Source organism: Panicum virgatum, chromosome 4K, assembly GCF_016808335.1.
Source record: "Panicum virgatum strain AP13 chromosome 4K, P.virgatum_v5, whole genome shotgun sequence".
Classification (NCBI taxonomy): domain Eukaryota; kingdom Viridiplantae; phylum Streptophyta; class Magnoliopsida; order Poales; family Poaceae; genus Panicum; species Panicum virgatum.
This window is the reverse complement of record NC_053139.1, coordinates 3689063-3716669: the sequence shown is the minus strand read 5'-3', so window position 1 is coordinate 3716669 and position 27607 is coordinate 3689063. Positions and strand designations below refer to the sequence as shown.

Here is a 27607-nt window from a genome sequence, read left to right as displayed (position 1 = left end):
ATTCAACCGCACCCGGGTGCGTGTGTGTGGGGGGGTGTTGTTTGCTAGCATGTTGTCCGGTGTGAATTTTTTTCCATAGGACGCTCCGTCGGTTCAACGCTACGGCAAATAATAACGTTGTAGTATAGAAGAAATATATCTGCAACATAGGAAACCATCATTTATAATATCAAAACAAATATGAAACAAATTGTTAGCCATCCTTTGATGATGAGTAAAAAAACCGCCGCAACATCTGTTTCATGATTCATGAGACATTCAAATCTCTCGTTAAAGACGCAGCATTCAGATTAAACACTTGCAACATCTAGATAAAACATTTGCAATAAATGCAACAACACTACGTGATCTATTTTTTCAACATCTACATAAAACACATACAACATTTCAAAAATCTCTACTGTAATATCATGAAATACCTATTGCAACATGACCACCAGGTGCTTCCCACAGCCTTCACACATCATCAACCTCCAGGAGCTGCCTGCCATGGACGTCGCTCGGAGCTCCCCCATCGGTCGGCGAGGGGGAAGTGGCAGGGAGCGGCGGCCCACCGTCCGCGAGCTTCGCCAATGGCCGCCGCGTGCACTTGCAGCACCCACCCCCGCGCACCGCTCCGCGTGCCTGCGCACCTCGACCCCGTCCGGTAGCAGCGGCGTACTGCCCCACCGCTCGTGGACGCGCTCGCCGCCGTCACCGGCGCCTCGCTGCCCCAAGCGACCTATAGGATTCTCCCTCCACGGCGAAGGCCGACGCGTTGCTCAGGTGCGCCCCCGACTGACCTCAGCCGGCATCTAGGGGATTTGCTCACAGCACGGTCCCTGGTGGCCAAATGAAGGACAGCAAGACCGCAGGCGGCGGCGCCATAGAAATCGGTGACATGGAGGCACTGGTGTTCGGCGCTCTACTTAGCTTCATATACAGCGACTAGCTGCCGGAAGTCGACGACGAGGAGCAAGACCAGGACAAGGACGAAGCGATGGTGTGGTACCAGCATGTGCTTGCCGTCGTGGACACGTTCGGCCTCGAGAGGATGAAGCTGATCTGCCCAAAGAACCTGTGCAAGCTCCGTCGCGGGGATGTTGGCTTTAGCTGACCCAAACGGATGGCTTCGAGAGGTGCTAACTGACACCTGCCCTGGCGTTCTCAAGGAGCTACTGGCCAAGCTTGCTACCGTTTTGATTTGATGTTTGGGTAACTATGGGCAATGATTTCAATCAAGTTTCATAGGGGTCACTTAAAGATTATGATGCCATCTCTCTACCATTTTATCCTTTTTTTACCCTCACGCTTGTGTGGAAAGTATAAATAAATATAATAAAACCCCCTAACACTCTTTTTATGAGAAACAATGAGTTTTATCTATGAAGGGAACATATCAGTTACAAACAAACCTCTCTGTGCAAATTATGGAAACCTATATAGTTGGTCCCACTAGAAATTTCTCTCAACATGCATATTGTCCACCTCATCAATACACTACCACGTGCAATTAAAACTCACTGCACTAGTATTTTGTTATCCACGTCAACATGTCACGCAAACCACTAGCATTAATTTATAATAGTTTATTCATTTATAAAAGTAATTAGAATATATTTAATTGCTTCATTCAGCCACATCAACATGTGTATCACTATTGCGATGCATAAGGATTTATCATTATTGCTCTATTCTCTGAATCAGCCACATAACCTTTATTATTGTACCCATCCAATCATCTTAGTGCACGTCTTACATCAATGAAATACATGTTTTATTCATTTCTTTCTTCTCTAACCAAAGAATAATAATAAAAATTATTATTTTTTATCCAAGAGATTTCTTATATGGCTTTGAATGTAATCTTACGAGCTTTTCTTTATTAAAAAATCTATTAATTTTTTTATTTCTAGCAAACTCGATCTAAGTGCTTATTTATCTTGCAAAATGCTCTCCATAGCGTTTTATTTAAAGAATCGTTATATTTTTATCATAGTTTATCAAAAAAAACTCTCTCAAATTTCACAGCAACGGGAGGGGAGTCGCCTAGTTACCCAAGATAAGTACATGAGCAATAATTTGTTCAACACACACCGGCATATTGAACGTCCACACCGCAGAATGTTGGCAGCTTTCCAATCACGGGAATGATAGCAAATCAAAAACTTCCTTTTCCGATCGGGACAGACTGACAGAGCATACATTCATCTCAACTCCTCTACGGGTGTGTTTAGATACCCCAAACTCCTCCCAACTTTCCAAATTTTCCATCACATCAAAATCACATCGAAACATTAAATATAACAAATGACCCATACATATAGTACTAAATATAGATAAATAAAAAAACTAATTGCATAGTTTTGATGTACGTTGCGAGATGAATTTTTTGAGCCTAGTTAGGTCATGGTAGAACAATATTTAGCACAAACAAACGAAAAGTGCTACAGTGTGCTACAGTGTCTGATGTGACTTTTTTATCCACCTTTTGGTGGATCTAAACACACCCTACATGGAAGGACTCGACGGCTCCGTAATGCCAGCCAGGATGCCAGGAGGGAGCAGAACCTGTGGCCGGCCATTCTCCTCGCGCCCCTGGCTAGAGACAGAGCGGCGACGAACGTCCAGCCAGGGTCCGCGGGGATCGCGCCGGCGGCCGCTATATATATATACCCTGTACCCGGAACCACCGCACCCCGCCGCACCGTGCGCACCTCCGTCCCGGAGCCGCACGCCGTTCATCCGCCGGGGAGGGCTCAGGAACCTAACCTTCGGCGCCACACACATCTCCTGAGCCCCTTCCCCGCGGTGGGGCGCCGCGCCGGCCGGCATCCACCCACGATGGCGGCGGGGTTAATAATAAGGAGCCCCCTGCCGCCCGTTCTTCTCTTCTGCGTCCTCGCCACGGCCGCCGCGGCGGCGACCAATGTCACCACCTCCGACGAGGAGTACTGGGCGGCGCGCGCCGAGGAGGCCGCCGCCAGCAACCGCGCGGCCTACGTCAGCGACCCCGTCGCCGCCCTGAATCGCTTCAACGCGGAGACGCTCCGGGCCACGTCGCGGCGGTCCCTGGCGCGGTACCGGGGCCCGTGCGTGGCGACCAACCCCATCGACCGCTGCTGGCGGTGCCGCGCCGACTGGGCGGCAGACCGGCGGCGGCTGGCGCAGTGCGCGCGCGGGTTCGGGCACCGCGCCGCCGGCGGCGCGGCCGGGAAGATCTACGTGGTGACCGACGCGAGCGACGACGAGATGGTGATCCCGCGCAAGGGCACGCTCCGGTACGGCGCGATCCAGGACCGGCCGCTGTGGATCGTGTTCGCGCGCGACATGGTGGTGCGGCTCCGGCAGGAGCTCATCGTGAGCAGCAACAAGACCATCGACGGGCGCGGCGCGCAGGTGCACATCGTCGGCGCGCAGATCACGCTGCAGAGCGTGGCGCACGTGATCATCCACGGCGTCCACATCCACGACGCGGCGCCGCACTCGGGCGGCGTGATCCGCGACTCGAAGCGCCACCACGGGCTGCGCTCCCGGAGCGACGGCGACGGCATCTCCGTGCTCTCCTCCAGCCACGTCTGGATCGACCACGTCTCCATGTACCGGTGCGCCGACGGGCTCGTCGACGTGGTGAACGGCTCCACGGGGATCACCGTCTCCAACAGCCACTTCACCAAGCACGACCACGTGATGCTGTTCGGCGCCAGCAACGACAGCCCGCAGGACGCGGCGATGCAGGTCACCGTCGCCTTCAACCACTTCGGCAAGGGGCTCGTGCAGCGGATGCCCAGGTGCCGCTACGGCTTCTTCCACGTGGTGAACAACGACTACACGCACTGGCGGATGTACGCCATCGGCGGCAACAAGAACCCCACCATCATCAGCCAGGGCAACAGGTTCATCGCCCCCGACGACCCCAACGCCAAGGAGGTGACCAAGAGGGAGTACACGCCCTACGCCGAGTACAAGGACTGGGTGTGGAAGTCGCAGGGGGACGTCATGATGAACGGGGCCTTCTTCAACGAGTCCGGCGGCCAGAACGAGCGCAAGTACGACCAGCTCGACTTCGTCCCGGCCAAGCACGGGAGCTACGTCGGCCAGCTCACCAGGTTCGCCGGCGCGCTCACGTGCCGCGTCGGCCACCCGTGCTAATAGCGCGCCTCCATTATTTCTGGGATTCATGAGGACACGGCAGAAGAGAAACCAAACAACCATGCCTAGTTAATTATTCTGGGATGGACGACATGCATGTAATCTAATCATCATTTTATTATATATATAATAATATGGCCGTCTCTGAAAATTACGTATGCGAAGGATGCAAAATGAGGTGCTGCAGATTGATTACTACTAAACATGGTAATTATGTGGCGCAGGTGCACGGCCTATCAAAGTTTTACACATCGATTGGCACTCTACTTCTAAGTTATTCGTATCCATTTTTTTCATATTCCTTGCAGGGCCGTCTCCAGGAATTTGAGGGCCTGGTGCGAAATGCAAAATGGGGCCCTAGCTGTCGGCGTTTCGTATTGCCGGCGAGTAGATTAATGTGTGCACGTCACTGCACTGCCCCAGATGGTAATGCAAGGGGAGACACAAGGATTATACTAGTCCGGGCTGAATATCCCTACGTCCGGTTCGGGTCACTCGTGTTCTTGCACTCAGTTTGCAGTAGGGGTTACAAACGGTCAGTTTGCAGTAGGGGGTTACAAACGGGCAAGAGAGGGACGAGCTCCCAAGTCTGGCTGTGCATGTGGTTCGAATGGATCTGTTCGGGTTGCGTGGACTCGAGAGTCCCCTGTCGGGGGTACGCCCTCTCCTCTTTATAGCTCAAGGGAGAGGGAGGGGTCGGATACAAAAGTGAGTGAAATAAGATTAAAGGAAAGCCTGGGGGATCGGATGAAGTCTGACCCCCTCTCCCCCGTCACTGGTCCTGGCAGCCCCGTTGATGGCGACACGGGTCGTGCGGCCCCATCCCTAGCACTGTTTGGGTCATGGCAAGCTAGCGGCCCGAGATGGGGGGTTGACTGTTGATGACGCCTCCTTCCGTAGGGAGTGGGTGCTTCATCTCGTCCCTGTCTTGTCGGTCAGTGCGCTTCCCGTTGCTCGCCGCTAGGCAGCGCCCTGTCGCCTCTGCTGTCGTCACGGTTCGTACCGTGGAGCGCACGGGTACCGTCGTGGGCGGTCACGCCCCCCATTGTCCAACGTGACTGCTCGGTGGCGGCCCCCTCGTTGACTGGGGGCATCCCCTGTGGCTTGGGGTCGACTGGCTATCACGTTGCAATGTGGGCCCCTCCCGAGTCGGACGGAGCCAGGCAGCTCCTGCAGGGGTCGGGCGAGGCAGAACTCCCCTGCAGAAGTCGGGCGAGCCGGCTCCTCGTCGGGGCGCGGGCCCTCTACTGGAGTTGGGCCGCTCGTGTTTTTGGGCTGACATTCGATGTTTCGGCCTTTGCTTCTAGTCGGTGGTTTAGTCAGTAATCGGTGGTTTATTAGCACCGGTTACTTTTAACCTCATCACTAACTATTTTTAAAAATTGTATGTTTAACGAATTAAAGTACACTTTCACACAAATACCTCATTATATCTCAATTTACATAATATTTAGAAATATATCAAGTATCAATATGAAAAATAATTAAGGATATTACGACCTCACGAATCAAAGAAAACTAAATGATTTAATTTGGCTGGTCGTGATAGGGAACACTACTCACCTCACTTTGGGTAGGAGTGTGCATATTGCCGTCTGTTTGGTTGAGTGGATGGCTCCAACCAGGTCGGAGCGAACCTTCTTTTCAAGCGTTGGGATGGAGAATGGAGGAGGTTGGAGCCGCTCTGAGATGGAATATTCGCAACATATGCGGGTTGGCCCCGTCCGCCAAAATCTGGCGGAAAGTTCGACCTGCGCGGGTTCCGTCCCAGCAGAGACGGGCGCCGTTTTCTTCCTCGCGTGAGGGCGACGTCGACGCCGCGCACGACGACGTCGACAGCGGGGGCGGCCCAGGGCGAGGTGGCGAGCTCGACTTCGGCGGCGGCCGCGCGGTCGATCGTGGCGGGCCAGGGCGTGGGGTCCCCCGCGACGGCGGCGGCGTTGAGCGCGGCGGCGTCGACCTCGACCCCGCGCGCGACGGCGCGGGAGCGGGAGAGGAGGCCCGGCTCCACCCGTAGCTCCGCCGGGTCAGCCGCGCGCGCAGGGCCTCCGCGAGGACCATCGGGGCGACTGGCGAGTGGCCACGCTAGGGCTCCATGGGTTTTGGGTGGCGCGAGCGGGAGGGGGAGGTGGGAGCAGCAGGCCGGCGGCGGGGCGCGCGTAGGTCGGGGCGTCGGGACGAGGCGGAGGGTCGGGGCGAGGCAGCGAGCTCTGCCGCCATGGTCGGAGGAGGCGAGCTCGGCCGGCAGGGGCCGCGCAGCCCGGCCGACGGCGGGGGCCGGGCGCAGGCGGCCGGCGGCGGGGGGTCGGGCGCAGGCCGCCGGAGGGGGGCCGGCCGGGGACAGGGGGCCGGGCGCGGTGCCCCCCCGAGGAAGAAGATAAGGGTTAGAAAAAAAAGAAAAAGAAAAAGGTGAGAGATTGACAGGTGGGGTCCATTGGTGGCAAGTTGGACCCTCATTAACGGTGTTATCATGCCATCCAACCCGTATTTCCAATTTCTTCAACCAAACATGAAATGGGTTCACTCCGTCCCCAAAATCAGAAGTGCAACCAAACAATGGATGAGTCGGTTCCGTCCCCAAAATCCGGGTTAGATCCAACCCAATCCATTGATCCCGCAACCAAACACACGGTTGGAGTCTTGCTGAGCATGATCGCTGGAGTGCTTGTGGCCGGCTGCCGGCGTCTGATCCCGGTGTCTGATCCCGGTGTTAGCTAATGGCGATTTGTGGACTACCGCCGTCCGCTAGGGAGGTGGGGAGACGTAGATGCGATAGCAGTGGCACGTTTCGTTTAGAAACTGCGGATTCGCCAGACGAAGAATGGAAAGCGATGAGAAATAGGAAGCATCGAAGCGATCGACATAGTATGGATTTTGGCTAGTTAAAATTTGGAGGCCATCCATTTTAGGGGCCCCGGAGTGGTCCGGCACCTCGCTCCTGGCCTTCAACGGCCCTGATTCCTTGTATTTATTTGCTTGTAGTTATGTCTATTATTTTTTGATAAATAAGATTCAAATAGTTTAATAATAGATAGTCTATTTTTTAGGAAAAAAATCAGTGCCCATTTCATATTTTCTAATTTAAAATAATTATTTTTTATTTTAGATCTAATTATTTTTTTTAAAAAAAACAACAAATCATCTTAAGGCCAAACTTGTTCGGACAGTTGGATGACTCTCGTCATCCGATAAACCACCTTAAGGCCAAATTTGTTCGGTTTAGACAGTTGAATGACTCTTGTTATCCGATTTTATAGTTAAATGTTGAAAATCAAACTCTTGTGAGAGCTTGACAGTGTAAATTGGACTTTTCAAAGATCCAGGTGTCAATTATTGCCAGTTTCCAAACGGGCTCTTACCTGGAGGAGCTTTGCAGCCCTCCTGCACATAATTTTTTTTTCCTGCCTGCAGCACAAACCCGTGTCATGATCTAAGATTGATGCACACATGATTTTGGTCGATCAAGCAAAACACTGCCACATCCTTCATATATATCCTCCGTTACCACCACACAAACACACCACGAAAACCAAGCCGTATGTGTCACAAGGACCATGCTGCTGGCATCTCGCAAGCAGTGGTTGACCACTACAGACGACATCCGAGTTCAAGAGTTCGTTACACAACCTTTGCAAATGCCAACTCGATCGCACCTGAGTCGAAGTATCGATCACCAACCCAAACAAGTTGCCGGCGCGGCATTTGAGCGCGCCGGCAAACTTGGTCGATCGGCGACTCTCGGCGTGCTGGCCGCTCTTGGCTTGTCGAGCTGGTGGCGCTCGTTCTGGCCGCCGGACTGGTTGAAGAAGGCCTCGTTTCGGAACAGGTCGTCCTGCGACTTGCACACCCAGTGTATTACGGCGTGTATTCCCTCTTGGTCACCTCGAAATTGCTGTCGCCTCGTCGTCGCTGGCGCCGAAGAGCATCACGACGTCGATGCGCCCGTCGGCGCAGCCGTGCGTAGAGATCGACGTGGCCGATCCAGATGCTGCTGGAGCCGGTGGCGGAGGCGCGGACAATTTGAGAGGGTCGTCGCGTCGCTGGGGTCGATCACCACGTGGATACCGCCGGCGAGCCCGCGGGTGGCATCGCGGCCGAAGGCGATGGCGCGGCGCTCGGCCCAGCCGCCGCCGCGCCGCCGGCACCGGCGCCGAGCTTGCGCGCCAGGGACCGGGGGGCCAACCCCGGCGCCGGCGCCTCCTCGGCGGCCCTGCGCGCGCGGTCTTCGAAGCGGTCCATGACGGCGACGGGCTCGCTGAACTTCGCGCGCTGCGTCCAGTACTGCTGGTTCCCGGGGACGTTGACCGCGCGCGCGTACGCCTCGCCCATGGCGGCCTCGGTCGGCGCGGCCGCGGCGGTGGCGAGGAAGACGCAGAGGAAGACGGACATGGACAGGAGGCTCCTCATCACGACCGCCATTGCGCAGCTACTGCCGCTGACGGTCGATGCTAGCTAGTAGTTAACGGGTCGGGGCTCGATCGGCGGCGAGCGGTGAGCCCCGGGGGATCGGAGGCGACGTGCGCCGGCTCGGTCGGCGGGTCACCGCGGGGGCGGGGCTCAGGTCTCGGGAAGAACGTGCTAGTTCTTCCCAAGGATGCCGAGCCCTCCCGGGTGAGCGGGCGTCAACGAGGTGGGGGAGAAGGGAGAGCCGGCGCGGTCTGGTCGTTGGGGTGGCTCCCGGGCGTGGTCTTATAGCGCGCGCGCGGCCGCGGGAGAGGAGGGCGTCGTGCGCCTCGCCGTGATCCGCGGCCGCGCGCGCCGGGTTTGGCAGGGAAAGCGGCGGCTGGGCGGCCGCGGCGGGGTTCGAATGCCTCGGAAGATGCCACGTCACAATCTTTTTTTTTCCGAAAAGATGCCACGTCACAATCGGACGCACGTTTTAGGCTCTCTAGGCCCTTTGGTTCTCTGCGCGCTGGTGAGTGCTAAAAAATTTTGAACGCTAATTATGATGTTAAATAAAGTCAGTTTATAAAATCAACTTTAGAATTTTTGCGCTAGAAACCCTGAAGAATCTAATGAGACCTTTGACTGCGTGATTAGAAAATGATTACTGATCATTGTAGCTAATAATCAATTAATTACTGTCATTAGATTCGTCGCGAAAAATTATATTTATTTCTAATATTTTTTAAAAATAAATTTTATTTAGTACTTCAGATTTCTTTCTCGTCTTATGTGCACTAGCAGAGCCAAGCCCTAGTCCATAGACAGCTTCCACGGAGCCCATCTCCCTGTTCGGCCAAATCCCCACCCAGAACCCTAGCTCCCGCCGCCGGCCGCCCCAGCCCCCGCCCGCGGCACCGGATGGCCGGCGCCGCCGCGCTCCGGCGAGCCGCTCGCCGGATTGCGCGGCACGTCGCCACCGCCCACTCCCTGTCCCGCAACGCGCTCCAGCGGCCCGAGCGCCTCCTCTCGTCTCAGGCGTCGCCGGAGCACGGGCCCCGCGGTGCGGTGTCCGGGTCCGAGCTGGCGCTGTACCCGCCGGAGCGGGTCCGGAACTTCTCGATCATCGCGCACGTCGACCACGGCAAGTCGACGCTCGCGGACCGGCTGCTGGAGCTCACCGGCACCATCCAGAAGGGCCATGGCCAGCCCCAGTACCTCGACAAGTTGCAAGTGCGGCGCCGATTCTCCCCGCTTACTCTCCGTTTTTAGATAACTTTGACAATTTAGCAACATTTTGGCCATTTACCTCTCAATTATTGGATGGTGATTGGTGATCAATTCAGTTAAGCCAGCATTTCTTTACTGTTTTAACGATTAGATTCTGGAAATGTATTGATCATTGCATTATTCTTTTTAGAAAAAAATTGTTTCCTGTTGGACTTTCAGATTTTGAAATTGCACAGCGAGTGTGAAGGTCTTGTTGTGGACACAATGTTGTGTTAATTCGAAACCAATTGACGCCTCTTCTATGACTTAGTATCTTGTAGCTACTGTATGTAGTTTTCTTACAGGATAAACTCTTATTATAACAATACAAACATCCATCTTTAGTATTTTAGGAGTCACCTGTGGGTTATCAAATCCCATATTGAAAAGGTTTATCCATTTGTCGCGGCTCAAGGAGTAGGGCCACAGCCGGGTGGCGTAGTGCATCTGCCTAATCCCAGAGGGAGGTTACTCGGGGAAGAGCAAGCGATACCTCAGATTTACTCATGGAGCAAACACACAAGAACACTCGGGTCTTTTAGAGTGGTTCGGGCCGCCGGAGCGTAATAACCTACGTCCACTGAGAGTAGTATTGCTCTTATGTCTGTGGATGAGTCTATCCTCTACCTCCCAGTCCTCTTTTGGACCTTGACCTTTCTCTAGCGGGCGTCCCCCTTTTATAGCACAAGGAGGACGCGTACACAGGCGCTGGACCCCGACAGGTGGGCCCAACAAGGATGTATAGAATACCACGGAAAAGACTTTAATGGTTCTACAGTGGTTGAGAATCTCTTCTTCGGATACGCTTCATCGCACTGTAGACCCTCTGACCGAGGGGGGTCTTCACCTGTCCCATCGGCGAGGCGCCCGGTGAGGCGGTGTAGGTTGCGGCGTAGACTGTTGCGTCTACCGCGTAGGCGTTATGATAGTCTGTCGCCAAGCTGTCGTGTCTAACTGGTGTTGCAGACTGACGCGCGTGGCGTGGGCGGCGCCAGAGGCTACACTGTGCGCCTTGGTAACGCGCGGTCAATAGCCTAGGAAAAGCCACCTCGGGCTCTGCTGTGACAGAGCGCACTTGCGTCTCCCGCATTGAATGCGGTAGGTGGGCGAGTCTTTCCGGGGAAGCTTCGCGGCCCGCACGTGCTTGCGCCTGCGGACACGTGGCGGCTCCGGACCCCCCTTAGGTGGGGTGTCTGTTCCCTCCCCGCTGAGGGGTCCGGATAGTATTTGGGGGTCCGGGACCCGGTGGGAGGTCCGCCCCCCCGGCTGTTTTGGCTGAGCGCTCCGTTCTCCGGGACACATGGCGACACCGGACCCGTCCCTGGGCGGGAAGCGGGTCCGGGACCGTTGGTCCGGTGAGATGGAGTCGGACCCCAGGGGTCCGGCTGTTCAGTTTTTTAGGGCGTAGTTATGGATAACTACGCGAGTCTTGACACAGCAAGAGGGGGTACCCTAGTCCAGAGGTACCGACAGTGGCCCCCGGGCCCATCTTGGGGGAGGTACGAACCAGCAGGTGGGGCCATTATTGTGATGTGTTCCGATGCAATCCTGGTTGCGTTGGCGTGCTCATGTTGAGAGCGGGTGCTCCGGATCCCCCTAAAGGCCGTAGCACTTGTTGCCAGGTTCAGGTACTAGAGCGCTCTTCGCAGGGCGGCGAAGGTGCAGGCTTAGGGTGCGGAACCAAGCTAAGCAGTTGCACGGACCTCGAATTGCCCTGGGAGCGAGCACCACTTCCCCGGACCCGGCTTCAGGCGACCGTGGCGAGCGGTCTCGGTCCTCCGAGATACACTACCGGTCCTCGTAGTGGGGTATAGGAAACCACGCCTTATACTAGAAAGGAGTTCGGACCTCTAGACACAACAGCCTCGGATACTAGGGTACTTGTAACAGGGCAGTGAAGTGCATAGACTTAGGGTACATTACCAGGCTAAGCGGCTACGCAGAACTCCTCCACCTCAGGATACAAGCACCACTTCTCCGGAACAGGTCCCTAGGAGTTCGGACATCGGACCGCCTTCCAGCTAGAAGGGGTGTCCCAACCTGACCACAAGCCAGCAACTCAACTTGGAACGTTAGCAACAAAAGAAAAAACTGCATTCGGAAGAAGGAAAACATGCAAGCTGAACGGACAGGTGCTATTAAGTTAATGTAAAGATAGGACTGAGAAAGCAAATCTCCTTCATTACTTGATTCGTGGTGTACATCAGAGGTCGGGATTACGAGGGCGGACCTCTACCGCTCTGGACCACTTGCTGGTGTCGCCTGTTTGTGCGATGAAGCCAGAGGTCGGGTTTACAAGGGCGGACCTTTACCGCTCTGGACCACACGTAGTCACCACATCATTACAAAGGAGGAACACACTCAATCCTATCTAGTGGTAACCTACAGCCGTCGCCCCGTAAGGCATGCATGTTCCGGCCGGAGTGGAACGGCCACCTTGGAGGTTCTTCTCAGTCGTTGGGGGCGAAGGCGCCCTGGACGTGCCTATACAACATCATCCAGCATCACCTCGGGAGCTTGCAGGGCTCTTCCCAGCACAAGAACTGTCCCACGCTCAGGTAGCATGGGAACAAATTCTTTGGCTTTGAATGGGAGTGGCCCGGCCGTTGCCAGCTGCCGACGGAAGCCAACCCGATGGTCGCTCTCAATGTGCTGAAGCCGGCTTGCCGCCCTGGCGCAGCGGAAGGACGGGTGCTCGTTTGGACGAGCACGGAGCGTGGAGAAAGGCGGTCGTTCGCCGGCTCCTCCTTGGTGCTGGCACTGGGCCCCCGTGCCTCGCTGCGGAGGTCGAGGCCTGTCTGCAGCAGCACCGAGAGAGGCCTGAGCCAGACGGGGGAGAAGGCGACCGTCAACTTCTCCCGAGCCATGGCCATCGGCTCCAGGCTCCATCTTGAGAGGAAGCCTTGAACTGACGCCATGCCGCTGCCGGGGAACCCTGGCGGTTGCTTGAGAGGAAACCTTGAGCCGATGCTGGGGTGTCGCAGGGTGACGCACAGCAGGCGTTGCCCCTGCGCGCCACCGTGCCGGCTCTGAGGTGTCGTAGTGGCAACGCACAGCAGGCGCCGCTGCTTGGTGTCGAGGCATGCGGCGTAGGTGACGCCGTGTCTCTCTTCATCTTCTCGTCGTCGTTGCAGAGGATGAGCTCAACCTCAGAAGCCAGGAGGTGAGCGAAGATCTGGACTATTTGCGCGCTCCCCACGGACAGCGCCAGATGTCGCGGCTCAAGGAGTAGGGCCACAGCCGGGTGGCATAGTGCACCCGCCTAATCCCAGAGGGAGGTTACTCGGGGAAGAGCAAGCGATACCTCAGATCTACTCATGGAGCAAACACACAAGAACACTCGGGGCTTTTAGAGTGGTTCGGGCCGCCGGAGCGTAATACCCTATACGTCCACTGAGAGTAGTATTGCTCTTGTGTCTGTGGATGAGTCTATCCTCTGCCTCCCAGTCCTCTTTTGGACCTTGGCCTTTCTCTAGCGGGCGTCCCTCTTTTATAGCACAAGGAGGACGCGTACACAGGCGTTGGACCCCGACAGGTGGGCCCAACAAGAATGTATAGAATATCACGGAAAAGACTTTAATGGTGCTACAGTGGTTGAGAATCTCTTCGTCGGATATGCTTCATTGCACTGTAGACCCTCTGACCGAGGGGGTCTTCACCTGTCCCATCGGCGAGGCGCCCGTTGAGGCGGTGTAGGTTGTGGCGTAGACTGTTGCGTCTACCGCGTAGGCGTTATGATACTCTGTCGCCGAGCTGTCGTGTCTAACTGGTGTTGCAGACTGACGCGCGTGGCGTGGGCGGCGCCAGAGGCTGCACTGTGCGCCTTGGTAACGCGCGGTCAATAGCCTGAGAAAAGCCACCTCGGGCTTTGCTGTGACAGAGCGCACTTGCGTCTCCCGCATTGAATGCGGTAGGTGGGCGAGTCTTCCCGGGGAAGCTTCGCGACCCGCACGTGCCTACGCCTGCGGACACGTGGCGGCTCCGGACCCCCCTTAGGTGGGGTGTCTGTTCCCTACCCGCTGAGGGGTCCGGATAGTATTTGGGGGTCCGGGACCTGGTGGGAGGTCCGGCCCCCCGGCTGTTTTGGCTGAGCGCTCCGTTCTCCGGGACACATGGCGACACCTGACCCGTCCCTGGGCGGAAAGCGGGTCCGGGACCGTTGGTCCGGTGAGATGGAGTCGGACCCCAGGGGTCCGGCTGTTCAGCTTTTTAGGGCGTAGTTACGGATAACTACGCGAGTCTTGACACAGCAAGAGGGGGTACCCTAGTCCAGAGGTACCGACACCATTCTACAGAACAGAAATAGAGTTACTTGATTGATCTTTAATTTCCAGAATATGAGATACTGCACCTTTTTAGATTGTAGTATTATGTCAGTCAACTACATTTAGTGAACGGTGTTTATTTCCACGACCTCAACTCCCTTTATCCTTGTACTCTGTTTTGGACATCACTTTCACAAAATTTCTTTGACATTGTATCAGGCTTTGAAGTGTAGTTTGATATCGCGTGCCTTCTGCTGTAACGTTCATTTATGTTGTGAACAGGTTGAGAGAGAAAGGGGAATTACAGTCAAAGCACAAACAGCAACTATGTTCTATAGGCACACTACTGCGTCCCAGGAATCAGATGCGCCAAGATATTTGCTTAATCTGATCGACACGCCAGGCCATGTGGATTTCAGCTATGAGGTATCCAGGTCCCTTGCAGCTTGCCAGGGTGCTCTTTTAGTAGTTGATGCAGCACAAGGTGTACAAGCTCAAACAATTGCCAACTTTTACCTTGCATTTGAATCAAATTTGAGCATCATTCCTGTGATTAACAAGATTGATCAGCCAACTGCTGATCCAGATAATGTAAAGGATCAATTGAAGCGGTTATTTGACATTGATCCAAGTGAAGCTCTGCTCACTTCTGCCAAGACTGGTAAAGGCCTTGAACATGTTTTACCTGCTGTTATTGAACGCATACCTTCTCCACCTGGGAAATGCGATTCACCTGTACGGATGTTGCTTCTGGATTCCTACTATGATGAATACAAAGGAGTGATTTGCCATGTTGCTGTTGTTGATGGTGCTCTGCGTAAAGGTGATAAGATTGCATCAGCTGCAACTGGCCGTGCATACGAAGTTCTGGATGTTGGCATTATGCACCCTGAGCTTACACCTACTGGAGTGCTCTACACTGGACAAGTTGGGTATGTTATTAGTGGAATGCGTTCAACTAAAGAAGCACGCATTGGTGATACCCTTCACCAGGCAAAGAGCACTGTTGAGCCACTTCCTGGTATGGAATCCCATTCTTGAAACATTTATATTTCCTCATCTGTATTTTCACTTTTCTTTTAGTCCGATTTAGCCTGAAAAGAACACACATGATGTATTGCAGTTCCATAGCCATGTTTTGTATTCTCTTTCGTTAGTTTTGGTTGCATGCGACATCATACAGAATAGCCTTTCAGGTTTCAAGCCTGCGAAACACATGGTCTTCTCTGGTCTCTATCCTGCTGATGGTTCTGACTTCGAAGCTCTTAGCCATGCGATTGAGAAACTAACATGTAATGATGCAAGTGTCTCTGTTACAAAAGAGACAAGCAATGCACTTGGCATGGGATTCAGGTATCAGATTTTCTGTATGTGAACTAGTTCTTTATGGTATTCATTGCACTGAGTGTGGGATTTGCTTTAATATATTACTGATTTTCTTACGACTCTCTGCTGCACAGATGTGGCTTCCTAGGATTGCTGCACATGGATGTATTCCATCAACGGCTTGAGCAAGTATAGTTTTCCCCATAATTTTGATTCATTGATTTTTCTTACAGTTAGTCGCACAATACTACTCAAGATACACGATACATCAATTGATGCTGAAAAATTGATTTTAAAGAGCTTCATTCCTAATAATTATGCTAGTATCTCAAGGAAATTTGTAACTTTGAGATGCTGCCTTTAGAAGGATGAAATATTTATCAGAAAAAACCTAAGAGCATGTTCTGTCATCAGGTTAATGGTACTATCTCCATGCCTACTATTTCTAAGTGCATTGAATACCTGTTTCCACCTACAAACTCTTCTGTTCATTTGACACTTATAAATACGAAAGAATTGGAATATAATGTGAAAAAGAGGAAATCGTGATATAGCGTAAATAATTTGTATGACCTATAATTGCCTTGAGATTCTGATTCTGTCTCTGGGTTTATTTAGGAATATGGAGCTCAAGTCATATCGACCATACCAACCGTACCATATATTTTTGAATATGGTGATGGAAGGTGTGCATTCACAATTGTATTTGATATAATTTTTTCTGCTAAGAAACTAAACTTAGATTTTCTTCCCAGCAAGGTACAAGTTGAGAACCCTGCTGCTTTGGCTTCGAATCCTGGAAAGCGTGTAGCAGCCTGTTGGGAGCCCACAGTTATTGCAACAATCATTATCCCTAGTGAGTAAGATCTGCTTCCTTTTTCACTTGTTTTCTGCTTTTTTTTTTCCTTTGGATATTTTAGCATCACAAGTAGAAATTTATTATCATCCTCAATCACCTTTCAGGTATGTTGGGCCTGTCATTATGCTTTGCTCAGAAAGGAGGGGCGAACAGCTAGAATATACATTTATTGATGCGTAAACCTTTTCCCCCCAAATCTCTTTGTTTTATTAAGTGTTGTTCTATTCTTTGCTTTTCATGGCTTTTTTTTGATGCAGCCAAAGGGCTCTGTTGAAGTACCGATTACCATTGAAGGAGATAATTGTGGACTTCTACAATGAGTTGAAAGGCATTACCTCTGGCTATGCTACTTTTGACTATGAAGATTCCGAGTAAGTCCCATTGTGGATGCAGTAACAAGGCATGGTCTTGTTACACTGTTTTTCCTTTTGGAATTTTCAGATGAGAAAAACATTACACTGTTTATTTCACTTCCTCACATGCTTCGATTAATATTAATTTATTATACTTCATTTCCAGTCCATTATATACTGAAGGTATCAGCACACCTTTCTGATCAGTATCATCCTCGAGTGGACTTTCTTTTTTCAAATCTAGCATATGATTAGTGATTACAATTTACAAACAGAAAAATGCTTGTCTTACGTATACATGGTTTTGGAAAGATCTGGGATTTTTGACAAGCACCAGCAATATTTGAAATAGTAAAATGGGTGATAGGAGGAAGAAAAAAAATACCAGAATTTTTGTGTACTTTATTCATTCATTGCTTCCCCTTTTCTCCTTGACAGATACCAACAATCTGATCTAGTTAAGATGGACATCCTTCTTAATGGCCAACCTGTTGATGCTATGGCAACTATAGTGCATAATCAGAAGGCTCAGCGGATTGGAAGGGAATTAGTGGAGAAGCTCAAGAAATTTATAGAAAGGTAACCTTGAACCTCATTGCTTGGACACTATGTTACTCGGATACCGGTATGGGTATCCGATATGATACGTATCGTATCGGATACGTGGATACGCACTTCCTCAAAAAACACCGATACGGGGATACGGCTAGAATAATTTAATATTAATAATTTTTATATAAAATATCACACTCATGAGTCATGAGAGAGTAGCATTTACAACATGATTCATGCGAGAGTAGCATTTACAACAAACTAGTAGTATTACAGTAGCTGTCCTACTCAACCGAAGAGAATCAAGTGCATCTGGACTCTCTGGAGAACCACCTCCACCTGTCCCCACATCACGTGAAGCAAGCTGCCACACTGAAGAAGTGAAATCAATAAAAAAAGTAACCTTATCTCAGCCCTCTCTGCTCTTCGTGCTTTTCTACGCGCTCTCTCTCTGCTCCTCTGCTCTATCTCTCTGTCCCTCTGCTGCCCAGCTCCCGCAGCCGCCTCTGGCTTGTGCGCTGCGCCATGCCTCCGCCGCCAGCAGCTCTCCATCCGCACCCTGCCGCCATGGAGGCCACCCAGCTGCCCGCCTCCGGCTCACGCGCCGTCGTCCTGCCTCTGGACCCACCCCCGCGCCATGCCCTGCCTCCAATCCTCCACCGCACCCAGCTCCTCCGTCTGCATCCCGCGCCGTCGAGGCCGCCCAACCGCTCGCCACCGGCTCACGCGCAGCCGCGCTGCCTCCTCTCTCTCTCGTCTCTCTCTCCCCATGGTTTCCCTCTCAAATACATGTCCCATACGTGTCGGATACACGTATCTGAGCCAATACATATCCATCTTTTTGGGATACGGCTGAAAGCGTATCCAAGGCGTATCCGTATCCGACACGTATCGGATACGGATACGCCACTCCCCAGGCGTATCCACGTAACATAGCTTGGACATATGAACTGTGCCTGAGACATGACACATGAGAATATCTCTTTCTGAGCACATTACTTTTGGACCAATGTATAAATTATACCTCAAAATTGTGTAATTAGCTGGAAGGGGAATATACTTAAGCGGGAATAAAATATTAGAACAATTTTCTTTTTGGTGGCTTTTGCAAGGCTTAGAACAGAATTTTACCATGGGCTCATGTTGAGTGGCAGCATGATTTGCATTTCTGCTGCCTTAAATAATTCATTTCATGCTTTTGTCTTGTGGTAATGCAGGCAAATGTTTGAGATCACCATACAAGCAGCAATTGGTTCAAAGGTTATCGCAAGGGAAACGTAAGATATTTGAAGCTGTTATTTGTTTTGTCAAGTATATCTGGCCATTGAGATGCAGTGCGGTCCTTAAACTTTTCCTGGATTGTCAACTAGGCCCTACTTTCAGAGTGCAGAGCCTCACTTTGAGAGTTTATGGTCCTAGGTGAGAATTAAGGAAAAGATTAAGGACCCCAGTACATTTCCCTTAACTTTTTTTATTTACTTGTCTGAGTTTATGACAGCATTGCTATCTGTTGATCCAAAACAATTCATAATGTTTAGCATTTTCTGTAAGAAAGTAATGCAAATTTCTAGCAACTAAAAAGAACTGGAGTGACTTTCAAAAAGATTCCAACTACACCTTTCTGTTGGCCAAAAAGATCTACCTGTAAAGTTAATATAAAATGAACCAGTCAGCCTTGGGCTTGCAGTCTTGGTTATCTGGCTGCAGCATACCTGAAAGGTGCAGGTTTTAACCAGTAGGAGACTGCCCTAGTTTTAGCAGTATCGTTCTTCTTCACAGTAAATAACCAAACATATTGTTCATTATCAGGTTAGCTGTCTGAAAAGCTATGTACAAGTATTAGTTAGGAGGTAAATAGCTGAATATGGCATTGCTGCCACATGGGTTTTGCTTATATGCTCTCTTTCACCTTTTCCAGCCTGTCAGCAATGAGGAAGAATGTTCTGGCCAAGTGCTATGGTGGTGACATTACTAGAAAGAAGAAGTTGCTAGAGAAGCAAAAGGAAGGCAAAAAGCGCATGAAACGCGTGGGATCTGTTGACATTCCTCAGGAAGCATTCCATGAGCTACTGAAAGTCTCCAATTCAAAATAGATGGGTCCACAGCAATTGTAGTTATTGTAGCTGTCCAAATTTATAAGTAGCTGTGTGGTGATGACTGGCAGCCACTTCTAGTCTTCTGAAAGGTGAGTTTTTATTTAAATGTTCTGCAGATCATTATGCTAACATGTTTGTAGTTTCTAGAGTTGAGCCTCATGTGTTATCCATAGTTCAGCTAGGCGCTAGGCGGATTCTAGGCGGTGACCCTTAGCCTAGCGACTAGTTGGGATTAATCGCGCCTAGGCGTTCCTAGGCGGTTTTCTAGGCGATGATCAATACATGCTTTAATTTATTAATACATACTTAAGTACTTGAAAGAAAAGAAAAAATAGAAGATCAATGGTCATGGAATAGGGAGAAAAGAGAAGAAAGGCCCATAAAAACGGCCCAGCCCACCTTATCCACCATAACAATGGCCCAGCCCATCTTATCCACCTTATCCCTTCCTCCTCCCACCTCTTGCTCGCCCACGCACCAGCGCCTGCCGCCGCCCGCGCCCTCCGCCGCCCGCATCCTCCACTGCCCGCGCCCACGCCAACAGCCGCCCGCACAAGCCTGCGCGAGCGCCTGCCGCTGCCGGCAGCTCCTCCCCACCGGGGGCCTCTGCCAGGCGCTCCTCCACCCCCACCGGCGCTACCGACGAGCTGCCGCCGCCTAGGGGTCCGCCTACCCCCATAGGCGAGGCGGACACCCTCCGACTACCTAGTAATCGCGCCTAGGCGTGCCTAGGCGAGCGCCTAGCCGAACTATGGTGTTATCCCCTTTCACAGGTCCGACACAATTATTCCAAATTCCATCCACCGAGTACATAATGATTGCACCTGCTGAAAATTTTTCCAGGGAACGCAAGCGCTGCAGCCTTGTTTTGCTGAGCTGACAGATGAGAAGTGCTGAGCCTTTGTGCTCGCAAGTTCTTTCTGTGGTGATATACACACGGCTTCACCGTTGGCTTCAGACTAATCCCTGAAGCACCAAGTTGAGCCGTCATCTTCGCATTTGTCAATTGATGGAATCCTGGGGTTGCCTGCTGCACCCAGTTTTTGCTGCAGCCTTGTTCTGACTTATACCAGCATCTGCCGTGTGACACAACACACACATTTTTGTTCAGATAAATTTGAGCAGAAGCAATGGGTCATAACACCTCAATTGTTCACTGAAACGATGTGGTACATGTGAAAGGAAGTGAATTGAATAAAAGTTTCTCATGTTTTTGAAGAATATCGTGTCATCGTGTCTGGTTGGCGTTTCACGTTCCCTGCAAAACGAAATGGTTGAAAACGTGAGATGCGCAGTTGGATTAACAAATAAAAAATTATTCAAAACCTCAAAATTGCACCAGCCGGGAATCGAACCCGGGTCTGTACCGTGGCAGGGTACTATTCTACCACTAGACCACTGGTGCTGTTGTGATATCTTGCTAGCTTTATGTTCACTAATCTCTGTTGGAAGCGGGTCATGTTCCCTGCTGGCCTCCCCCGGGCCCGGGCCGGGTCGGTTGGGCCGAGCGAGTCAAACCCAAACACCCCCCATCACCACTGCCCAGTGCCCACCTCCTCTCCCGTGGGTGGCGTCCTCGCGCGCCCATGGCGATCTCGCGCATCCACCCCCTCTTCCTCCTGCTCCTGCTCCGCGCCTTCGCGTTGCTTCCCACGCAGGCTGCAGCTAGAGGCGGCCACGATCTGCCAGGTCTTTTCCTCCCTCCTCTTCCCTTCGGTGAGATGTCTTGTCTGGGCTGGGTGCGCGTTTCGATGAGGCAGTGGTGCCGTTTGAATCCTTAGGAGCGTTTCCATTCGCGTGGAAGCGGTGTGATTCGAATGAGCTGGTGATCTTCGGAGACTCCAGATCCGGTAGCACGTTTCATTTCTGTGTTCTTTGATTTAATGATACGGTGCCTAGGATTCAATTTTATTCGTTTTGGACTTTTGGTATTAGAATGGTTTGTGATTGGGGATGAAGTGATGAGCAGTGCGCGTGCACAGTGATGGCGAGCACGAACTGGAATTACAAAACATTTGCATGCTCTTGAATACGTGATGTATGTGTTGGCTGCTTACGGCTACGGTCCAGCATGGATTTATCTTATTGAACACTGGTACAAATGGGCATACTTGACATCAGATGGAATCATGAAGAAATATCGATTAATCTTGAAGAAGCTGGAATTTTGCAGTGGCTTGTTATGTTCACATCCCATCCAATACGTATTGACACCCATGCCCTTGTCTGACCTAGTCTTCTAGTCAACGTATTCTTATCTTGACTGCCCCAGCGTCTACCTGTTTGATTATATATGTCCACGACAAGTTTGATGTATCTTTCTGCATACAGGTACCTATTTCTATTATCCAGTTACTGACACATCTACATTTTTTTATTTGTCAACCATGCACAGATGATGGAGATCATGGGTCAATTTCACGTAACCTGCTCCAAGATAAGCCTCATATCACGTATGCTTAAAATAAGAACTTTTAGCTTTTTCCAAAAAAAAAAAGAGAGAACAATGTGTGTCTTTGTTGCATGACATTATTGGTTGACCATGTAGTGTATGATTTTGGACTAAATTCAGGGAAGAAATGGCTCGTGGATATATGAGCAATGCTGAGCTTGAGATTGCTGTACATGCCTTTGGAAGTCGTTGCTCTAATATCTCCAGAATATACAGGTACATGATGCATGATACTTTACTTCTCTCTGTTACCATTATATTTGGAGCTTCTAAAACAACTTTAAGACCATCAGTTCTTTTAAACCATGTACATTTGTGGATACTCATTTATGGTATACTATATAGTGCAAAGTTTTTGCCAATCATGAGAGAATCAATGATTCATATGTAGTCACATTGATACGTAATAGCAAATGGTTACAATGAAACATGTAGCTTTCAGAATCAATCAATCATGAAATGCTACTTCTGAACATAAGTATGTTCATAACATTCTTGTATAATTCTCATAGCATTCTTGTATAATTCTGTGTATAGATTGTTAAATTGTTCCATGTTAGCCTTTCTTTTGAGCATTGCCACATAATATTTTGGTTTGAATCTCTTTTTCTGTTTGTTTGTTATAGAACTTTGATATTATCTTTGATTATATCAATTTTTATTGTATTCTTCTCTCTTTATTTATTTATTTATTTATTTCCCCCCTCCAGTATTCCCATATGTTCACACTTCGCTTACCTATTATTTCTTCTCTCTTTGAGGGATAACACAAACATTTTATCAGCATTGGAAAGAGTGTGAACGACTTTCCATTGGTACGTAACTTCAATGGCAGTACATTTTGTATGATTTGCTTAGTGCCAAATTTATATACTGGGGAATTCTGCTGATTGTAGTGGGTGATCGAAATATCAGACAAACCCAGGCAAAGAGAAGCTGAACCAGCATTCAAGGTTTGTGGTACCATTTTCTGAATGACTCTTAAAGTGAGGCTGTTCTTATTCAAAATTTGGAGAATGTAAATAAAATTTTGGCTGCAAATTTTCTGTAATGATCTTATTGTCTTAATTATTTTATCCATCTAACCCTTGTGATCTAAAAGGATAGCTGTGCAAGAGTCATATTCACACATGTGGGGTATGTTCAGTGATGATACAATTCCTTTTCATCAATCGTTGATTTGCATGATCCCATATCCTTGCTTTTCTTCTTCCTTCTTTATTAATTTATAGGGGACTAAGTTATTTCCCCATATCTTGAGCACATAATAAAGTAAGGTATAGTAGGCTCACACGTTTTCTATAGCGGTGAACATACAACTGTTTAATGCCACATTGCCAATTTCTCAGGTCACTCTCCTATACTAGATTCATACATGCACACATGGTTGTCTTGTGATAAAATGCCATGTCGACAATTATTCTGCTGGCTTGCTCTGCTGCCCGAGTTAATTACCTCATTCTTCTGTTCTTATTCAATTATCAATTGATGAGAACTGACAGGGGCTCTTTATTCTAGTCCCAATGTTAAAGGCACCATGATTTTATCGGTGATATAAATTTGTGCTACACATGCAGTTCATTGGAAATGTTCATGGTGATGAGCCTGTTGGAAGAGAGGTTCTTATGCATCTTGCGAATTGGCTGTGTGATAACTATCGAAAGGATCCATTGGTAAGCAAAGATTCATCTGTTGCTGCTTGTCCTTGTCACCGTGCAGTTTACCAATGCCCAACCTCTTGTGGTGTAGCTTTTTGGTAACTACCTTAAGTATTTTTGAGTTGTTCAGATGATATCATAATTTTGAAAGGAAGCGATTATGTAAAAAAGGGTAAAAGAAAATACAATAATGCATGGAAAATTATTAGAAACATGAAGTATGAAATTAAATTCTAAAGCACACTATTTTGATTTAGTTTCCAATATATTGTTCAATACTAAGATATAGCGTGCAATTTAACTAGATGTGCGGCACAGTATGTTTTGATTAATCTATGAAAACTCTGTAGCCAATATATGGTAAACTCAACATTTGAAACTAATTTCTGTAGGCAACTCTCATTGTGGAGAATATGCACCTTCATATACTTCCGACAATGAACCCAGATGGATTCACTCTTAAATGGCGTGGTAATGCAAACAATATTGATCTCAACCGAGATTTTCCTGACCAAGTGAGTACACGTCTATGTTGCACCTCTTTTCCTTGGGAAGCTTCTACTGCCCCATTTGTCCATTATTTCTTTTTTCTTGTAGCCATTCAATTGACACTGACTGAAATTGACAGTTCTTCTCCGTTAACAACGATATTAACTACAGACAACCTGAAACTAGAGCCATTATGAACTGGATAAAGCAAGAACATTTCACGGCTTCTGCTAGTTTGCATGGGGTAATATTCTCATCTACCTGCAGTTACGTAATATTACTTGTTGAAATGAGGTCCTGTATTATCTTATTTGATTTTTTTTTTCAGGGTGCTCTCGTTGCCAATTATCCATGGGATGGAACTAAAGATACAGGGTGAGTCCTTCTAATTAGATTCAGTTTCAAGTATCTCAACTAATAGTATTGCTAGTGTGGTAGTTTATGGTTCAGATGATGTAGTGATGTACAATGTGTTCTTGTGGTTGCCTCATTTTTTATCTCTGCAAATTATTTTTCAAAGTTTCTATCATATATAGGCACCTTAATCTGTTATAAAGCGATGTTGCAGCTATTGGTTGTGTTTTTTATTCTTTATTGAAAACAATGTATTTTCATATATTGATGGTTAAACTAGTATCAGAGGCTTCCAATCTATGAAAACAATCACAAAAAAAATCTGATTCACTTTTGTAACATATGGTTTCTTGGCAGCTATCATCCACAAAGCTTGAAGCTAAAAGGCAAAAATATATCATTTGGGGTTGATTTGGACTAATAATTTGGGCAAGTGAAACGAGCTGAAATTTTTATATTGGGGTCAAATGACAGTCCGAATTTTACATGGTAATCAAGGTCAATTGGATATAGAGGCCGGTTTTTCCTTTATATAAAAAAAACGGTGGTCAAAGTCAGGGCTGCCAAGTGTCAAGGACATAAGGCAGATTAGCTGCATGGCTAACTTAGTCTTATGAGCAGCTGATTAACATATTGCCATGTATGAAGTGATGTTCTCACTCTCACTTACCATTTGAATGTCCTCTCCCTTGCAACATATCCAGTGATGTGATGATACACCTATTTTGTCAATGCTATCTCTGGTTGCTTTCTTTTCTTTGCTGCTTTTCACCTCTGGTTTTAAGGCCACAATTTTACTTACTTGGTTTCACATTTTTAGCATTCTAAATAATGATTTTACTTCTCACAGAAAACGTTACTATGGATGTCCTGATGATAAGACATTCCAGCACATGGCATCAGTGTATAGTCAGTCCCACTACAACATGTCCTTGAGCAAAGAATTTGAAGGGGGGATAACAAATGGAGCCTTCTGGTAAACAAACAATAGCATTTTGTTCATACTGGATATGAGACTTTCGGTGTATGTCTGGGCTTTGCATCAATCAACATCCATGTTTGCAATTCAGGTATCCAATATATGGTGGCATGCAAGACTGGAATTATATACATGGAGGCTGCTTTGAGTTAACTCTGGAGATTAGTGACACAAAGTGGCCAAAAGCAGCTGAGGTATCTTTGCATCCAGTTATATATGGTTCTGCTTGTGTTGTTGCGGACTTTTTTTTTCTTTTTCAATTGTGTATTCTAACATTTTGCTACAGCTTCCTGTTATCTGGGAACACAATAGAATGAGTATGCTTAATCTTCTTGCAAGCCTAATAAAGGTAATATGTTTCCATAGTAATCAATTGTTTCCTTATGCCCTGCAAAGGGTGACTTTTGCACTGATTGAAATAAAATGGATTAATTAGCGAGTTGAGGCACATAACTGCTCATGTTTATACCAGTGTTTCATGTACAACTGCTTCATAGTAACATATGCCACTAGCCAGTTACTGCCTATAATTGAAAATACCGGGTACAGCAATTTTCAGAAAGGGAGCTGGTTCAGGCCTTCAGGGTAGCACACTTGGCTAGTTGGTCTGAGTTCTGAACATGCTCAAAGATGTTTATCAGAATTTGCATTCACTGTTTGCAATAGATTATTGTCTAGTTGGGACAATGTTTTTGCCACCACCATCTCTGGCTGTAATCAGTATAATTTTGGGGTTCTGTACCCAAAGAGCTTCTCAACTGCCTAGTCTATTTAGTCAGGATGTCTGGGATGTCTTCCCTCTTATATCTGGTAAAAAGAGAATTTATCAAGTAATATTACAGTTCTTCGATTTCCCGTTGTTTGTATATGATATACTATCATTGTCTTTCACCCCCACCCCCGCCCAAAGAAAAAAAAGGAGAGAATTCATGTCAGGAATGGAGGAATTATGTTAAGTTGTGACCCTTTGAGGGTCACTTAGGCAGGGTACATGCTATTGTGATATGATCATTCTCAACCAAAATTGTTCTCTGCTGGTGGCAGGGGCACCATTCATTCTTAGCCCCACGAAATAACACTTTCCCCTATGATGAGAAACCTTATGGTGGCCCTATCTGCTTTTGGGAGATCACTCTTTTTTGTTCTATCTGTAAGAGTTACCAGAGTTCATCAGGCTATTCTGTCATATTAACTCTAGTTTTAGTCAGGGGTTCATGGAAGGATATTTGCAGCAGATACTGGTAGACCTATACCTGGCTCAGTGACGATAAAGGGTATTGATTCCAAGGTTAGTTTGTTTTGGTAGCATTAGTTCAGTTATATTAGAATGCTCAAACTGATAAATGATACTCAAACTGATAAATGAGTATGGGGTTCTTGATTTATATTTCCATATTTCCCAAACTTTTTCTTGCTCTTAGGTAAGAGCAAGCAGGACTTTTGGAGATTACCATCGAATTATTGTGCCTGGTGAGAAATATGATGGTACGTCTCTTTTCCCCTCAGCATTTATGCATATGGTTATATCACCTGCAGTTACAAAAGAGATTGGGAATCCTCGGACCAGCATATCTCTTCCTTGACATGGTTTTCTGAATTTTTCTTTGACTTATATTCTTAATGGCTATGAATCGGAGGTAAAACAATTTCTGTTTGGCATCAACCAACCAGGTTTTATCATCTATATAAAACAAAATATTTCCCAACTATTGCCACATTAGTTACTAAGACCGAGCTGACAGCTCATTGTTATATAGAGTTCTAGACTGACAAAACCCATGGTCCAAAAAATAGATCTCTTTCTTTGTGCATCCATACAACTGTGACATTGCTGTCCATGTTTCTTGCAGTTATGGCATCAATGGAAGGCTTCCGACCAAAATCCACACGCATTGTGCTGGAGCAGGGAGCTGTCAACCTTGATTTCATCCTGGACCCGGACGGAGCTGATGTGCTCGGTAATGACTACGGTTGCCGCTGCGGCAATGACATGATGTTCCATGTTCAAGAAGCTCACATCTGGCTGTATCTTCTTATACTGTGTGTTCTCCTGACCCTCTATTTGGTCTTCAAGAGGAAAACCGCATCAAGGCTGCTGGCATACAGATACTCACCCAGACGGCCTGTTGCTGTGTAATATGAATTTACACCCTAGGACAGTTTTGTAACCTATAGGTTCGCACCCAAATGCTCTGTTGTATAAGCTGAAGGATATGTAAGTTTTGCATCGATGGAAAGTTTTGCTTCATGGAAGAATATCACAAATTGCAAGGCATATTATGTTTCAGGCGCTTCTCAAAAATCATGCTGATGCTTGCGCATTAGTTTGTTTGGTGGATTGAAGTCCAAATGTTAGAGGTCACATGTGTGACTGACAGTCAAACTATCATACAAGGTATGATAACTATTTTTTTGTTTTGAAATATTTTTTTGTTCTAGAA

At 48.6% G+C, this 27607-nt stretch overlaps 3 protein-coding genes and 1 non-coding gene across 7 annotated transcripts; 3 read left to right on the top strand and 1 right to left on the bottom strand.

Moving 5' to 3' along the window:
• Positions 1-2788: 2788 nt before the first annotated feature.
• Positions 2789-4277, top strand: LOC120704993 (pectate lyase-like). The gene has a single exon (XM_039989543.1). It carries the CDS (start codon positions 2824-2826, stop codon positions 4129-4131), a length of 1308 nt encoding a protein of 435 aa, XP_039845477.1. The 5' UTR covers positions 2789-2823; the 3' UTR covers positions 4132-4277.
• A 5031-nt stretch (positions 4278-9308) lies between these two features.
• LOC120702585 (translation factor GUF1 homolog, mitochondrial) lies at positions 9309-20455 on the top strand. Of its 2 annotated transcripts, none has more exons than XM_039986447.1 (12): positions 9309-9747; positions 14331-15069; positions 15245-15401; positions 15509-15563; positions 15993-16060; positions 16130-16234; positions 16338-16409; positions 16491-16604; positions 17025-17165; positions 18356-18415; positions 19057-19323; positions 20078-20455. In XM_039986447.1, exons 1-11 carry the CDS (start codon positions 9436-9438, stop codon positions 19229-19231), a joined length of 1998 nt encoding a protein of 665 aa, XP_039842381.1. In that variant the 5' UTR covers positions 9309-9435; the 3' UTR covers positions 19232-19323; positions 20078-20455. The 2 variants fall into 2 exon arrangements, with proteins under 2 accessions (XP_039842381.1, XP_039842380.1); XM_039986446.1 differs by having other exon boundaries at positions 20008-20452.
• A 113-nt stretch (positions 20456-20568) lies between these two features.
• On the bottom strand, positions 20569-20639 carry TRNAG-GCC. Its single transcript has one exon. It is a non-coding gene; the product is annotated as a tRNA-Gly (tRNA).
• A 124-nt stretch (positions 20640-20763) lies between these two features.
• Positions 20764-27453, top strand: LOC120702584 (carboxypeptidase SOL1). 3 transcript variants are annotated; one of them, XM_039986444.1, is made up of 15 exons: positions 20764-20923; positions 21630-21687; positions 21807-21902; positions 22471-22501; positions 22583-22639; positions 23264-23359; positions 23737-23859; positions 23973-24077; positions 24162-24208; positions 25038-25163; positions 25258-25360; positions 25453-25515; positions 26371-26454; positions 26588-26651; positions 27017-27453. In XM_039986444.1, the coding sequence occupies exons 1-15, from the start codon at positions 20821-20823 to the stop codon at positions 27301-27303; spliced, it is 1443 nt and encodes a 480-aa protein (XP_039842378.1). In that variant the 5' UTR covers positions 20764-20820; the 3' UTR covers positions 27304-27453. The 3 variants fall into 3 exon arrangements, 2 of the variants coding, with proteins under 2 accessions (XP_039842378.1, XP_039842379.1); XM_039986445.1 differs by lacking the exon at positions 20764-20923 and adding an exon at positions 21009-21084; XR_005686456.1 differs by having other exon boundaries at positions 20782-20923; positions 22448-22501; positions 25258-25515.
• The last annotated feature ends 154 nt before the right edge of the window (positions 27454-27607 follow it).